The sequence below is a fragment of the Aspergillus chevalieri genome, chromosome 6, assembly GCF_016861735.1.
Source record: "Aspergillus chevalieri M1 DNA, chromosome 6, nearly complete sequence".
Classification (NCBI taxonomy): domain Eukaryota; kingdom Fungi; phylum Ascomycota; class Eurotiomycetes; order Eurotiales; family Aspergillaceae; genus Aspergillus; species Aspergillus chevalieri.
The window spans coordinates 1,914,621-1,929,592 of NC_057367.1; the positions used below are offsets into that span (position 1 = coordinate 1,914,621).

Below are 14,972 nucleotides of genomic sequence, written 5' to 3' on the forward strand. Positions count from 1 at the left end.
TCTCTATTTACTCAAATCACAAGGCCTTAAGCAAAATGACTGCCCACTCTTCAGCGAACGGCCATATCTCAGCATCAGATAAGGCCCGTTTTGGGACCTTGGCTGTCCACGCTGGATCTCCCCACGATCCTACAACAGGCGCAGTGATTGCTCCTGTGAGTTGTCCCCTGATCGGATATTTCGATAGTTGCGACTGACAAAATTTTAGATTTCTTTGTCAACCACTTTTGCCCAAATAGACGTTGCAAACCCTGTTGGCCGTTACGAATATACTCGCAGCTCAAACCCCAACAGGTGAGCTAAATGAGGATATCGAATCATGAAGATCAGTACGCTTACAATAATCATTAGAGATAACTTTGAAGAGGCTGTCGCAGCGCTCGAGCATGGCAAATACGCTTTGGCTTTCGCCTCTGGTTCTGCCACTACCGCTACAATTCTCCAGTCGCTGGCAGCAGGATCACACGTTATCTCGGTTTCTGATGTCTATGGAGGCACGCATAGATATTTCACCAAGGTTGCCTCAGCCCATGGTGTGGATGTCTCTTTCAGTCATAGCATCGAGTTGGAAGTGCAGAAGTTGATCCGGCCTAATGAGACCAAGTTGATCTGGATCGAGACTCCATCGAATCCGACTCTGGGCTTGGTAGACATTGAGAAAGTCGCAGAAGTCGCCCATACATATGGAATCAGAGTGGTCGTGGATAACACATTCATGAGTCCTTATGTGCAGAACCCATTAGACCACGGTGCTGATCTTGTGGTTCATTCCGTCACGAAATATATTAACGGCCACTCTGTATGCTTTACCCGTAATCACGATGCAAGGAATCTTTGCTGAATGATATTAGGATGTGTTGATGGGTGTCGCAGCCTTCAACTCCGACGAACTTAAAGAACGCCTTACATTCCTCCAGAACGCTATCGGTGCCGTCCCCTCTCCCTTCGACTGCTGGCTCGCCCACCGTGGCTTGAAGACCCTCCACTTGCGTGCTCGCGAGGCCACGATAAACGCAACAGCCGTCGCCAAAGCCCTCGAGTCCTCACCTCACGTCATATCCGTCAACTACCCCGGATTAGATTCCCACCCCAATCGTGCAATTGCTATCAAGCAACACCGCAACGGCATGGGTGGTGGTATGCTGAGCTTCCGCATCAAGGGTGGTAAAAAGGCCGCTCATCGATTCTGCCAGTTTACTAGGGTGTACACCTTGGCTGAGAGTCTTGGAGGTGTGGAGAGTCTTTGCGAAGTTCCTGCGAGTATGACTCATGCGGGTATTCCCAAGGAAGAGCGCGAGGCCGCCGGTGTTTATGACGATCTCATTCGTATCAGTTCCGGCGTTGAGGATGCCGAAGATCTTCGGGCGGATGTACTTCAGGCAGTTGAGAAGGCTGTCACTGCCAGCTCATAGACCAAACACGAAAGGATTCTCTCTGGGAAGCATACGACATCATATCCATAGACTCGAGCAAACCTGCATCAACTTAATAGAGGCAGATTATGCCATAATGCATCACACGCGTACCTAATAGAGCATCATCTTGTATTCTTTTATATCTTTACTTTTTTAGTTTGATTTTTATGCAGTAATGCAGCCATTGTGCTTAGTAATCCATATAATGCACGGCAAAATTTTTTTGAGGAAAAGATCCAACACAGAACAGAATTCCATCGTCGAATTTGATTGGTCCAATTTGTTGGAATATTGATTCCTCGTGGTTGCAGCAATTGAAGAAATCCACATTGGCTACAATAATACCTCGTGGGCAAGAAGAGATATCTGATATTGCCCCGCCGAAGATAAAAAATTATACCCGCGGGATTCGTTATAGAGCATCGGATAGCACTCTAACCTCATCTTAAACATCAATCCGCAAGAATGGCATTTAGTTTTGGGTTCTCTGGCGACGATATCGATATTGATGACTCTGAGGTTGAGCAGCCTGTCCAGGTGAATTCGATTTCTGCACCGGTTGAGAATGACCTTCCCGAGCCGGTAGCGGCGAAGAGACACGAAATGGGAGAATGGGTGAGTTGGATCCCGAATCTTTAATGATTACAGTCTGCTAACGATGCCCATGGATCCCCACTCTCCCATCTCAAATATCATACAACAAGCTCAAACTCAATACGGGCAATAAGCTTGATGATCTGACTTTTGCCCGTCGCGAGGTCTTTGACATCCGCACCCAGCTCATGGCCGAAGACAGCGAACAGGATAACGAAGAGCTGATCTCTGGCCTGGAGCATGGTGATCTAAAGCCAAACTTCTACGAAGGCGGCTTCAAGACGTGGGAGTGTGCGCTGGATTTGGCGAAGCGGGTTGTGGGTGATGGTGCTGTTGCTGATGTCGATGGGGATTGTCATATTATTGAGGTTGGTGCCGGCACGGCAGTACCATCTCTGGCGCTGTTTGCGCGGCTTCTCTCCGCGTCGACCCAACAGCGAAAGACTCACTTTACTTTTGCGGACTATAATGCTGTTGTCCTGCGTCTGGTTACACTACCCAATCTTCTTCTTACTTGGAACCAGCACCGTGAGAAGCACTCAGCGTCAACGAACGCCCCATCATCAGAGCAGCAAGAACCGGGACAAGACGAAGAGGAACTGGACGTCACCCCGGAACTCCTGGAAGAATTCCAAAAAGACCTTGCCAAACGAGGAATCACCATCGACTTCATTTCTGGTGCTTGGTCGCCTGCTTTTGTTGACTTGGCTTGCTCGAATTCTCCTAGTGGAAACCATAGGACACTGGTCCTTGCCAGTGAGACGATTTACTCGCCGTTGTCGCTGGGTGCATTTACTGAGACCTTGCTCGAGCTGTTACGGCGGTCTGGAACGACTGAAAGTAAGAGCAAGGCTCTCATTGCGGCAAAGAAGGTCTATTTCGGAGTTGGGGGTGGGGTGGATGAGTTCCTTGCGGTTTTGAGGAATACTAGTGGAGATGAAATGGATGTGAAGGAATTGGTGGATGTCAAGTCAGAAGGCGTGGGCAGGGTAGTGCTTGAGGTTACACAGGCTGAGGTAATGAAGACATGACAGGGCTTCTTATTGTCCGTTTCATCTCGCTTCTACTTAATAGCGAATTCTTGACTGATGCCCCTTGGCCCCTGACATCCTTGTATATAAAACGGCATCCACAATCGAACAAAGGAACCTGATAATGAATTGCTAACCCAGTATATGTACAACCTATCTCCACCCTCGTGCATTTTAGTATCATTCGAGAAAATCGAAACAAAGACCGTGTATTGGATTTGTTTAATCATATAGAGACACAACCTTGCCGTCCTTCAACCGTGCAACACGAGACTCCTCGACCTTCTGGTTCTGGCGGTCGTAGTGTGCGGCAACGGCGCTCAGGTTGGCCTGCGAGCCGGCAGAGACGTTCCACGGGGCACCGGAATTGAAGCTCACCCTAAAAAAACAACACCGTTAGTCACCAATAATCAGGCCGGCAACACGACAACCATGGTAGACGTACTCAGGCTGCTTCAAGTCATAAGCTTGCGCAGGACGCTGGCTCTGGAACAGGTGACGGTCGTACGCAGCCTTCTCCATGGCCACGGTGTGGATAGCATTTCTCTCCTCAAAGACCTTCTCATCGGGGGTCCATTTCTGGATCAGGTTGGAGATCCACGACTGCTCGCCGGCATCCTGTATCGACTTGTGGATACGGTAGAGGACGAAGCTGGAGGCGAAGGTACCAACGGCGACGTAAAAACTGGGCTGTATGATTTCCGATCAACTGTTAGCTTCGTCAAATCACGTACGAGATATTACTACTCCATAGACACCGGAACGCAACGCATTGGACTTCCAATTGAAATCAAAGGAGCAAATGCCGTAAAACCCAAAAGAGAGAATAAAGCAATATCCACGGAGAATACGTACACCGAAGCCCTCGCTCACTGGCTCGGCGTGAGCAGCGTGAGAAGCGAATCGTTGCGGCTGCTGGTTCCGCAGCAAAGGCCGCATCGAGGCCACCGATCGCCTGGCGAAGAACATGATCTGTAGGAAGTACGGGAAAGGAGCGGAGAATAAGACAATTGGCAGCAATGCCGAGCGACAACAGCAGGTCGTGGTGATGACGCCCTTCGTTTTCGCAATCCGGAGATGAGGTCGAAATGCGGCGGGCGGTCGGATATCACGTGAGAGTTACCATATCGGGACTAGGGCGTGAGGACTACAACCTCAACTGTGCACAGGCGATCTTATTCTGACGCCAATGCGGATTCTGGAATTGAACGGAAGCCGCGATGCTCATGATGCATGGGACTAACGATTCTTCTGGCTTAATACATTGTTATTGTCCAATCCGCGGAATGCCACTGGCTCTCGAACAGGGAACATAATCGGAGCTTGCCTCACGCCGCAGGTTTCCTCTCCACTTCCGACTTCTCCATAAGCGTTGAAGCGTATGGTTGTCAAGCGGACATGTCATCCAAGTTGTTTAGTCGTCTCCACCTCGTCTTGCTCCGTGATACGTACATACTGAGTACAGAAAATCCCCGGGGTTTGAGTTCGCTCTCAATTGATGCCCAATGTTCTCATGGGGCACGGTCCCTGATGTTACGCCGGTTATGAATTTGATTGATCCCGCATTGGCTATGCTTTCTTTTTCTTGCGCTCCTTGTCCGGTTGAATCGTTCTCAGGTGGTATCAACAGTCGACAGTGACGACTAAGGCTCGGTCCGCGGTCTGTCTCGCTGGATCTGGATGCGGTGTATTTTGTCCCACCATTTAGTCGCGATGCGAGCTTTTGTTTTCCCTTTTTGGCTTCGATTTCTCGGGTCTTAATCAATAGAATTATTAGTTGGCACTCTGCGTTTTTGGGCACTCTTTGGATTTCACCCCTTGGGTTTCCTTACATCATCTTGGACACCGCGAATCAATATCAGTCCGGAGTTCCCCTGATGCTTGAAAAAGCATTGACAACCGACAGGATTTTCTTTCGTGTATTCTATCTATTCGTCCCGACTTGCAGAACGCCACGTCTAGAAGTACTCATCACTTGGAATACATTCCCTTTTTGCTGCATGATATTCAAGTGATTTGACCTCATCAGGCATCGGACCCTCCCGTATCCTTGTCTAATCACAGTATATCTTGGAGGCCGCCGCATGCGCTTGCAAATGTACGGCCATCTGAATCAACAACATCCAATGAATTCTTAGCTGATAATTACGCTCCCTTTTCACGACTTCAGTTTTTATTCTGCTGGAAACACGTCTCTCTACACCACTTGAATCTTGCACCGCATTTGTTCTATCGAAGAGGGAAGAGTCAAAACATAGGTGGAAATGGCCGAAGAGGTGTCTGGAAATCGGATGCAGACCGATACTCTTGAACAACAACCACAACAACAATCGACACAGGAGTTAGCGCACCCAGAAGAACCACCCGCTGCAGAGCCAGTTCCAGAACCCGAAGCTGTGTTGGAACAACCACAGCCTGCTGCGGAGCAGCTTGCATCGGACGATGCTCCAGGACCTTCCGACCCACCACAACATTCGATTCCAGAGACACCATTAAAGACATCGGTACCTGACGCTCCTGGTGCTGAAGGTGATGAGGTGAGCATCGATAATAACCACACCGACGACACGGCCAATCAAACAACAAATTCGACACAAAACGATATACCGGAGAAAACACCGGACAAGGTCCTCGACTTGCAGGACAATACAGTCAATGACACCACCGACGATGCCCATACTGACATACCCGATGATTCCATTTCCAATAAGACCAACGATGATGCAACTGAGGATCGGAATTCGGAAACCGCAAAACTTGTCGAGTTTACGGAGGATACGGCTCATACAAAAATAGTTACGCCAGTCGAGCCTGTTGGGTCTGCACAACCCACTGAGTCAACAGAACCTACAGAAGCAGCTGCTCCTATAGAATCGACTGTGTTTGAGGCCGTGGAGTCGCCTGCTCAGCCACCTAATGACATAGAACCCGAGCAGTCTGTGGAACAACGAGAGCCTGCACAGGCCGAGGCCACAGAACCTGCAGAGACAGGGGCATCAATAGAAATTGAAAAACCTGCAGGGCCCTCTGAAAACGGCGTGGCCCAGGCCAATCAATTCAAGACGCAGCGCTCGCCTGTACAGCAACCTACATTCTCCAACCGCGAACCCACTCCCAGCACTGCACCGTCTTCATCCGTGTCACGGGCCGCGTCGTCTATTCCACGAGCTGCTTCGCCTACAGCTGCAACTTCAATTGAACAGGACGACGCCTCTGCAGCCATTCAACAGCCCGTGCCTGTGTCCCCTCTGAAGCCTGTCCTGCCTCCTTCACCATCGTCACAAGGCAGTATCCCTTCTCAAAGGGCTGCTTCTCCTGCACAGTCGCATGGACGACAAGCAACATCATCAGGGCACAGAAACAGTGGATCTGTGCCCAATTACGCATCGTCAGGATCGCTCTCGCCTATGCAGAAACTTGCATCTCCCGTGCAGAAGCCAGCATATCCCACGTATAGGGCCCATTCACCTATGCCCAAGATCCACAGTCCTCTTGCGCGCCCTTATTATTCTCCCATGATGTCCCCGCACCAAACAGCGCATTCGCATTCGCAAATGGGACATCCGAACCCGTCGATGTTTCCCGGTGCCTATTCGGGACTTGGGGGAGCTTTCCAGTCACCGGTTCTTAGTGCGAGTGGCTACTTGCCTCCGTACACGCAAAACGCTTACCAAGGTCATCCTTCGATGTTCCCGCAACAGCAGCAGCAGCTTGCACACGATCGTCGGTTTAGTGGTTTTTCTGAGTCGAATTTCATGTCATCTTCTTTTCAGAACCTGCGTGATCTGTCTATGATGAACGGAAATGGAGTTGACGGTAAATTCAACGATGCTAAAGGGCATATGCCACAGTCTGACGTCGATGGCGAGAATATATTCCTTCTCCAAAGGCTCAACGATGCCATCCCGGACCTGAGCCGCTTGCTTCATGGATACAAGACCACACAGAACAAACTCATAGCACGTGAATCGGAGATCAAACAAATGCAAACTCAATACGAACAATCGACAATGCGAAAAGACTTCTACATCGAGGCGCTACAAAACCAGATGCGAAAAGCTGCAAACGACAATGCGGAAGAAATCAGCAGGTTAAAGCATGCTGTCAACGAAGTTCGATTGGAATTGGGTGACCTTGACGAGAAGCACAAAGACCTACAGGAGGCTTTTGCTGTGTCGCAAAAGTCCAATGAGGAGCTCTCACAACAAAACGCTGAGCTTGAGTGCCAGGTCGCTAAGTCGGATAATGGCTTGAAGGAGGAAAGAGACGCCCATGATAGGGAAACCGAAGCCCTCAAGCAAGAACACAAGGAAGCTCTCGCGATACAGGAACAGGAGCTCACGCATGCTTTTGAAAGGGTCATGGCTGAAGAAGCTACGTCGTATAGAGAAGCCATGAAGGCTATCGAGACGAAGTTGCTTGATCAGCAAAGAGCGATGAAAGACGAGTATGAGGTGCAAAAACGGCAGATGCAGGAAGCCCACGATTCTCTCCAGGCAGACTTTGATGCGAAGAATGCGGAACTGGAGTCGACACAAACCCAGTTGTCAAACACGAAAGACGATCTAGACACCAGGCACAAGGAATTCGAAGAGACTCGCGAGATTTACATAAATGAAATCGAAACCATTAATGCCGCATTTAGCGACAAAGAGCGGCAATGGGAAGAGCACCGTACCGACCTCGAGGCCCAGCTCTCGCACAGGGACGAGGTATTGGCCAACGTGGACCAGGAAAAGCAGAAACTGGAAGGCGACTGCAGTTATAAGGAAAGTCAACTGCAGCATGCAATGGATGAGATGCGGACGACCATGGAGAACTTGGGTAAAGATCATGAACGCTTGACGAAGACCCTGAACAGCCTTGGAGAGGCGACTGATCTAAAGAGTTCCAAGGGTGATGAATTCTTGTAAGTGATCTAGTACTCCGTACATAGGAGTTTTCTTTCTTTTTCGGGATTCTTTTCAATGTCCTCTTCTGTGTAAACACTTTTATTATTCTCTATCCTGTCTTTATAGAGTATGTTATGATGATGATATGATGAGATGATGTCCAATGTCCAACGTTCAATGTCGAATAGAAGCTTCTTCCATGTTTTTTTTCAACGTACTGGTCTGATAAAGTTCTAGTCTGGAAACCTTCGATGAACTCCGCCGTTCTATTGTTACACTGTCAAAGGAGCACTTTGCATACCTCCCCATCGATCCTCCCAAGAGTGTCCTGGCGAAGGTCCCGTCAGAACTACCGTCGTTCCTCGACAACATGCCAGCATCACGCGAACTACGATCCGCCTACATCCAACATGTGATCTCCAAGACACTCAACTACCGCATATTCCAGCCCTTCCTCTTCACCCTGGGCCGCCGCTACGACAACGCAGACATCTTCTTCCAGATGCTGTCAATGGACATCCGCCGCAAGTCCGTCCGCCGCGAAGCCTTCTGGCGCCAGCAGACGCTCAAGGCGGCCTACACAGCCCCAGACGCAAAACATTCCATCAACATGACAGCCTCCGTTATAGTCGACGAGATCGTCGACCACATCAAACACTTTGCCGACCCGACACAGCTCGATCCACTGGTGATGGGCGTGCGGAAGGTCGTCAAGTTAGCTGCGGAGACTTGGCGACACGCGCGGGTTGAGCGGGGACTCATCGTGGCCAGTCTACCGGCGCCGGACGCGGAGGGAGCCTCGAACCAGGACTGGGAGGAATATGGAACGGGTAAGAAGGGAGGTGGTAGTGGACATGTGCTGCTCCGGACGTTTCCGCAGATCACGCGCGAGGTGGCGCATGAGGATCTTGTGGGAGATGAGGAGAGGGAATCACCATGCACCTACTCTGCGGGGAATGTGTTATATTCGGATTCTCCTATCATCATGGCGCGACGGCAGGAACTGTTGGCGAGGAAGAGGAAGTCGGTGTAGCGTCGGTGTTTGATTAATTACTAATTTGCCACTGTACTCCATAGTATTTTTTTAATGAAATTAGTTGTGATCCTGAGGCTGTGATGGTAGCTATGATGGTAGCTATGATGGCATATCGCATAATATGTTATGACCTTTTCCTAATCAGTGTGGATGAAACATGGCTGAGCAGATGCGGTGCCTGGTTCCTGGGTGACACGGCCACTGAGATCACCGAGCGACCACTGAGAGTCAGTTGCAACTGTGGCTTTGCTTGATGAAACGGTCTATTGACTAGATGCTCTGTGCTTCATCTTTTGTGCCCTGTGCTCATGCTTGATCTGACTGACACTGCCTCACACAGGGCTGAGTGTTGATCTAACAGTGGGATCACGTGCGGTGATTGGTGGGTGGAAAAAAAAAAGATCGAACAGTGGAGTCAAGAGTTGTATTTGTCAAACAAAATCAATGACATTCGCCAACAGCGCAAAAAAAGTGTGCAAAAAGTTAGTAAAATGGAGATCTGTCCTCCTGTAATCATCTCGGAAGATGCATTCCCCATCCGGTATCAAATCGGTTACCAATTCCGGCGAGGATTTGTTGATCGTACGGAGTTTTCCGCGTATTATACGGAGTACGGAGAGCGGAAATGGACTCCTAGGAATGGTTTGCAAATCAACATTCCAGCTGTGTGTGGGAGTACTAGTACTGGCCGGCTTTTAATCTTCATCCACCACCACTACTGCATTTACTACTGACTCCAAGTAGTATTATTATTTTCAGGGCACTCCGCACAACATCAACAATACAGGCTCCTGAATAATGAATCCTTCAGGGTCTTCCCGACTCGAGTCACTGCAAGATCAACTGCTTTATATAGCACTTCACATCCGTCACGCTCTCCTGCCCCAATCATGAAGCGCGCTAACTGTGATGAGGAGCACAGGGCACTATTTCCACCACCAAATTACAAGTATTTCGCTTTGCGGACTGCGCCAGTCGATGATCCATTCCATATTAATCCCCCCCCTGGGCCGGTGCCCGACTCGCTTCTCTTCTCCACTTGTGTCTGTTGGTGGTCTGTCCGTCGTCGGGTTGAGGCTCTTTTTGCTTGTTCGCTGAGCCGCCGTCGTCAGTCAGTCAGTCAGTCAGTCATGAAGCGCTATCGGAGTACAAAGCCCAGAGCACCGAGGACCATTTCCCTCTTCCCTCTTCTCTCTTCTCTCTTCTCTCTCCCAACTCAATATCATTGTCCGTGGCTCAGCATACAACATTCCACTCTCACTGCCCCTCATCATTCTACTACTTTTTCATACGGAATTATTTTTCTCTGTCAACTCTTCATTATCCCCCCTCATCGTCCTTATCACTTACCCGTTTAGTCCCTGAACTAATTTCCTCGGGTGCTCACGTCTTGCTCCCCGGCCCCATCTGGTTTGATCGCTTGTCCGTCTATCCTCCGTCGGACTTACAGATACAAAAAGGGACCCGGATCCCCCGTCTTCTCCGTCGCATTCTTCAGTGCTTTTTTTTTTTTCTCTTTTGCGGCTCTGCGTTCAGGTTGGGCACGGTCTGTACTCCCACACCGCCGGCCGTTCTATTATCAACCATCTTATCTTGCAAGGCATCTTACTCCGTCTTACTGTCGAGTACTTCGGAGAATAAACGTATCTCTTGGTATTCGGATTAATTCTACTTGTTCGCTACGTTGGACTTCTTACGCACGCTTTCTTATACTATAATCAACTCGTCAATGGATTCTTAAACAAGTGCATTATCTTCCAACCTTTCAATTCCCAAGGACAAAAGAGATATTATTTCTTTGAGGAACAAATCCAGCCACAGAAAGCATCATCATGTCGTCTCAACTCTCGCCAAATCATCCCTCTATCGAAACCAGCCTCAAAGATCCTAGCTACTCAGACCCTTACCTCTCTGCTCCTCTCGACCCAGATGAAGCTGCTTTCCGGTCGTCGGCCATCCGCTTGACTCCAGCGCCTGATGATATTCCTGCAGCTTCGTCTCCGGCTCCCTCAAATTTCCATACGAACGGCATCGCTACACCCAGTATCGATACATCATGTTTCGACCAGGACTCGTTACATCCAGACAACAGCAGCGCATCTGTTTTCGGCCCGGGCGAGGAACTCTTGAGCAATCCTAGCTTATCCTCTCCCAATGCGGATGACGGAATGACGGGCTTGAACCTGAACCTGAATTTGAACCCCGCCGATTTCACAAATAATTGGCAGCAAAACTCGTCTACATCGCTTGGGACACAGCAGCATGGTTTGGAAGCCATGGAATTATCTTCTCCCCAGCCAATTATGCCGGCTGCCCAGCTTCTCAGCCCCAGTTTGTCCGAACATACAAGTCCAACCTCGGACCTGGGCAATCTATCATATTTTCCTTCTGGTAATGATGCGCTCCTGTCTCCTGAAGGCTCCCAGAAGAACGGCACACTGCTGCCATCGCTAATCACCACTCCACTCAACGACAATTTGAGTGCTCATGCAGATCCGGAATCTGCCAGAGCCCGGAGCCCCATTGTGATGGTGGAAGACACTTCAGGCGATTTGCCGAGTGCCACCATCCACAGTCGACGTCCGTCCTCCGCCTATCTCTCTCCGGGCGGCATGGATGACGACGAAGACATGGACGATGATTGCTCGTCCATTTCCCGTGCCTCTGATGGATCATGGATCCGGAACACGACCACCGGGCTGGGCGGTGTGGACCCAACTCTGAGAGAAGATATTTGGGTGCCCAGCCCCAACGACATGGAAGTCCATCGCCAGATATTTGAAAAGACCGCCGACATTCATAGCTGGACGGCTACCGTCAGTGCAGCCACGAGCGAGGTGGGAGACGATAACCTCCTCAGCGTTCGTGGCCGAGGCGCCCGGCCGGCGCACCGTCGTCGTGCAAAGAGCACGGGAGACGCGTCCCTGCAACTGGACTATCTCAACTACAGCTCTCAGTATAACAGCCTCGCGATTCCCGGTCCAGGCATTCTGATTCAGGAAAAGAGCGACGTTGGGTCCAGTGAACCCGACTCAGCAAGCAGGTCGGAATCGCCCGTTGCCAGTATTCTCCTGACTACGGAGGATGAAATGGACCACGATATTCCCGCCAACCAACCCAGCTTGGAATATGAGGATCCCCTGCCTAGCCAGTTCATTCGCGCTCGCCAGTGGCAGGATAACCTCCAGGGTGACAGCTCGACTGCCGCCATGCTAGAGTTCCAGCAAAGAGCTAGAGAAATGGACAATGCCTCGCGGATGGCCACTTGGGGTACTCGACACGTCAACGAAGCGGAAGTCAGCAGCATCGTTGGCGGTGATTCCATGGAAAAGTTGACAATTGGCGAACAGGGCAGAGGCAAAGAGCGGCGAAGTAGTCTTCTAAGCCTTCTTCCTCGAGCTGCTTCCCCGCTGAAACGGCAGCGGTCGATGGAACTCTCCCTCGACACGCCGGCTTCGAACAACAAAGGTGTCCAGGGCCAAGCTGGCGTGCAAAGGAAAACCAGCGTGTCTTCAAACCGCCGGAAGCTCAGTATTGGACGCTCCCCAAGGTCGACCAGCATAAGCACTGGCGGCGCGATGGCTGCGATTGCCGGTTCGATGGCGGCCATCGGTGGTGGGAACAGACTTTCGCCCGGTCCTCCTGCTGGTTGGTCCCGTGGAAGAAGCAAGAGTGAAGTCCCGCCACCTCCGCCAGATCTGATGGTTAGCTTTGGTGGGCCCTCCCCGGTTCCCAGCCCTGGATCTTTCCCAGAAAAGCCGCAGCAGTTGATCGACCAGGCACGGAACGGGAGAAATGCCGGTAGGGAGGACGACGAGGATGAGGAAGAGGAGGGAATGGTGATGGAGTTCCCAGTTCAATCACACCTCCCCGTTCCGACACATGATGGGTTCAAAACGCAGATCACCCAGTTGAACCCTCGGCTGGCGTCCTCACTGGTCGACCGTCTGGCGAACGAGCAGGTTCGCCGGTACAAGAAGCTCGTGGACCAGAAGGCCAGCCACTCTCGTGCCATCGCTTCCCACTCGTGCAGTGCTGGGAAACACTGCTTTGGACAGGGCGGTGAAGCGAAAATCCTGTCCCCTCGGACGACCAGCGCCCAGGATGCGAATGCACAAACACAGTTTCAGATTCCCGGTTCCGATGTCGCTGATGAGGATTCGGAGGACCTTGGCGAAGGCACTGTCACGGCGGCCCAATTTCCTCCTGGGGTTCCCCTGCCACCGGTGCAGCGCCTCCCAGCCGAATTCGAATGTCCGTTTTGCTTCAAGGTGAAGAGTTTCCAAAAGCCGTCGGACTGGTCCAAGCACGTGCACGAAGATGTACAACCGTTCACTTGCACGTTCCAGCGCTGCAATGAGCCCAAGTCCTTCAAGCGTAAAGCGGACTGGGTCCGACACGAGAGTGAGCGGCACCGGCAACTGGAGTGGTGGACCTGCACGATGCCCGATTGCAGCCACACATGTTACCGGAAGGACAATTTCGTGCAGCATCTCGTCCGCGAACACAAGATGCCGGAGCCAAAGGCGAAGAAGGGTACCACCAAGAATAAAGGAGAAGAGAGCCAGCGCGACCGCGAAATCGCACGACTCTGGGAATTGGTAGAGAATTGCCGACACGAAACGACTAAGAACCCGCGGGACGAGCCGTGCCGGTTCTGCGGAAACGTGTGCAGCAGCTGGAAGAAACTTACAGTCCATCTGGCTAAACATATGGAGCAGATTGCTCTACCGGTCCTGGGACTTGTGCAGGAACGCGAAGTGGGGCCTACACATACAAACTCCAGCCCTGCGGCAGTTTCCAGACAAAAGTCGAGTATGCCTGTGGCCTTTGGTCAAGATAACATGGCAACATTCAACTTGACATATCCTCCCCCGCAATTGACTACGACACAAGACGGGTACCTCTCCGCAGAGCCCGTGTCCACAACGCAGGATGGCTTCCTATCCGCAGAGCCTGAGTCGATGAATTTGTTCGAAGAGTTGGCATCGCCGCAGTTTCTACATCCGGAAACGGGACATCACTCTCCCCTTCATCAGAGCTCAGTCTCATATCCACCTCCATTCAATTCAATGTCACGACCGCATACACCCAGTAATCATGATGTCAGCAGCAACCCGGACATGAGCAGCTTCTACAGCCCTAGTCCGGTCGTGCTCTCTCCCGGACCATTAGACACGGGCTACGACGCACAGGAATCAATGTTTCTGTCCCCGACAACAGAGGAGGACTACTTCAAACCGGATCTGACAGCCACATCTTTGTCATATGACTCTGGGATGGCGCATCATATGCAGAACCATTATATGTAAGGCGAAAGGGGGGTTGAAACGGCATTGCAATCAGGATCAATTGGGGAATGGCGGATATGCATGGGCACGGACGACATCCGAACTTCCATTCTATACATACTCTTTTTGGACAGTATTTCTTGTTGATGTACACGATAATGATACCCTTTTGGAAATTTCTGCACAGGTCATTAGCAGGTGATTGGTATGCAAGAGCGAGTAATTTTTTAATTATTATATAGTCGTCCTACATACCTTTTACCAAGACGGGCAATTATTGGAGGCCTGACAAAGAAGGCTGTGCTGGTGCGCCTGCATTGCATAATTGGATCAGCCTGATTCATCATCTTATGCTCCTGATCCCGTGATGATCCTTACGTTCCTCTTTCTCGTTGCTTTTTTTCCCTCTTTTCTCCTTCCACCTTACAATAACAACTCTCTCTCATCGTCTATCATTATTATTCCGACCTCCGTTTCATCTTGTTGCAGATATGGGACGATAGTTTATGATGGAATGACGAAGCTCGCTTCCTCCCTTCTGTCTCAGGTCGATTGACGCATCAGCATACATACATACACATCCGGACATACATCGACTTGCTATCAGTGACAGCAACTCTGGCATTTAAGATTCCTTCGCTTGACGTGCAACGACACATTCCTCGTCTCCTTATTTTCTCTCTTCTGATTGATAAATTGTCAGCCACACGTTA

At 50.6% G+C, this 14,972-nt stretch overlaps 6 protein-coding genes across 6 annotated transcripts; 5 read left to right on the forward strand and 1 right to left on the reverse strand.

The window, feature by feature from the left end:
* Positions 1 to 35: 35 nt before the first annotated feature.
* On the forward strand, positions 36 to 1,412 carry CYS3 (cystathionine gamma-lyase CYS3; the record flags this gene model as incomplete). The annotated part of the gene is made up of 4 exons (XM_043281885.1): positions 36 to 155; positions 209 to 294; positions 352 to 799; positions 852 to 1,412. The coding sequence occupies 4 exons, from the start codon at positions 36 to 38 to the stop codon at positions 1,410 to 1,412; spliced, it is 1,215 nt and encodes a 404-aa protein (XP_043139320.1).
* A 468-nt stretch (positions 1,413 to 1,880) lies between these two features.
* ACHE_60685S (protein-histidine N-methyltransferase) lies at positions 1,881 to 2,054 on the forward strand (the record flags this gene model as incomplete). The annotated part of the gene is made up of 1 exon (XM_043281887.1): positions 1,881 to 2,054. The coding sequence occupies one exon, from the start codon at positions 1,881 to 1,883 to the stop codon at positions 2,052 to 2,054; it is 174 nt and encodes a 57-aa protein (XP_043139321.1).
* Positions 2,055 to 2,197: 143 nt separating this feature from the next.
* ACHE_60686S (uncharacterized protein) lies at positions 2,198 to 3,040 on the forward strand (the record flags this gene model as incomplete). The annotated part of the gene is made up of 1 exon (XM_043281888.1): positions 2,198 to 3,040. One exon carries the CDS (start codon positions 2,198 to 2,200, stop codon positions 3,038 to 3,040), a length of 843 nt encoding a protein of 280 aa, XP_043139322.1.
* A 222-nt stretch (positions 3,041 to 3,262) lies between these two features.
* Positions 3,263 to 4,009, reverse strand: ACHE_60687A (putative NADH-ubiquinone oxidoreductase 178 kDa subunit; the record flags this gene model as incomplete). Its single annotated transcript, XM_043281889.1, has 3 exons — positions 3,263 to 3,419; positions 3,486 to 3,730; positions 3,896 to 4,009. The coding sequence occupies 3 exons, from the start codon at positions 4,007 to 4,009 to the stop codon at positions 3,263 to 3,265; spliced, it is 516 nt and encodes a 171-aa protein (XP_043139323.1).
* A 1,295-nt stretch (positions 4,010 to 5,304) lies between these two features.
* On the forward strand, positions 5,305 to 8,965 carry ACHE_60688S (uncharacterized protein; the record flags this gene model as incomplete). Its single annotated transcript, XM_043281890.1, has 2 exons — positions 5,305 to 7,949; positions 8,170 to 8,965. The coding sequence occupies 2 exons, from the start codon at positions 5,305 to 5,307 to the stop codon at positions 8,963 to 8,965; spliced, it is 3,441 nt and encodes a 1,146-aa protein (XP_043139324.1).
* Positions 8,966 to 10,800: 1,835 nt separating this feature from the next.
* Positions 10,801 to 14,280, forward strand: ACHE_60689S (putative C2H2 finger domain protein; the record flags this gene model as incomplete). Its single annotated transcript, XM_043281891.1, has 1 exon — positions 10,801 to 14,280. The coding sequence occupies one exon, from the start codon at positions 10,801 to 10,803 to the stop codon at positions 14,278 to 14,280; it is 3,480 nt and encodes a 1,159-aa protein (XP_043139325.1).
* Between the last annotated feature and the right edge of the window lie 692 nt (positions 14,281 to 14,972).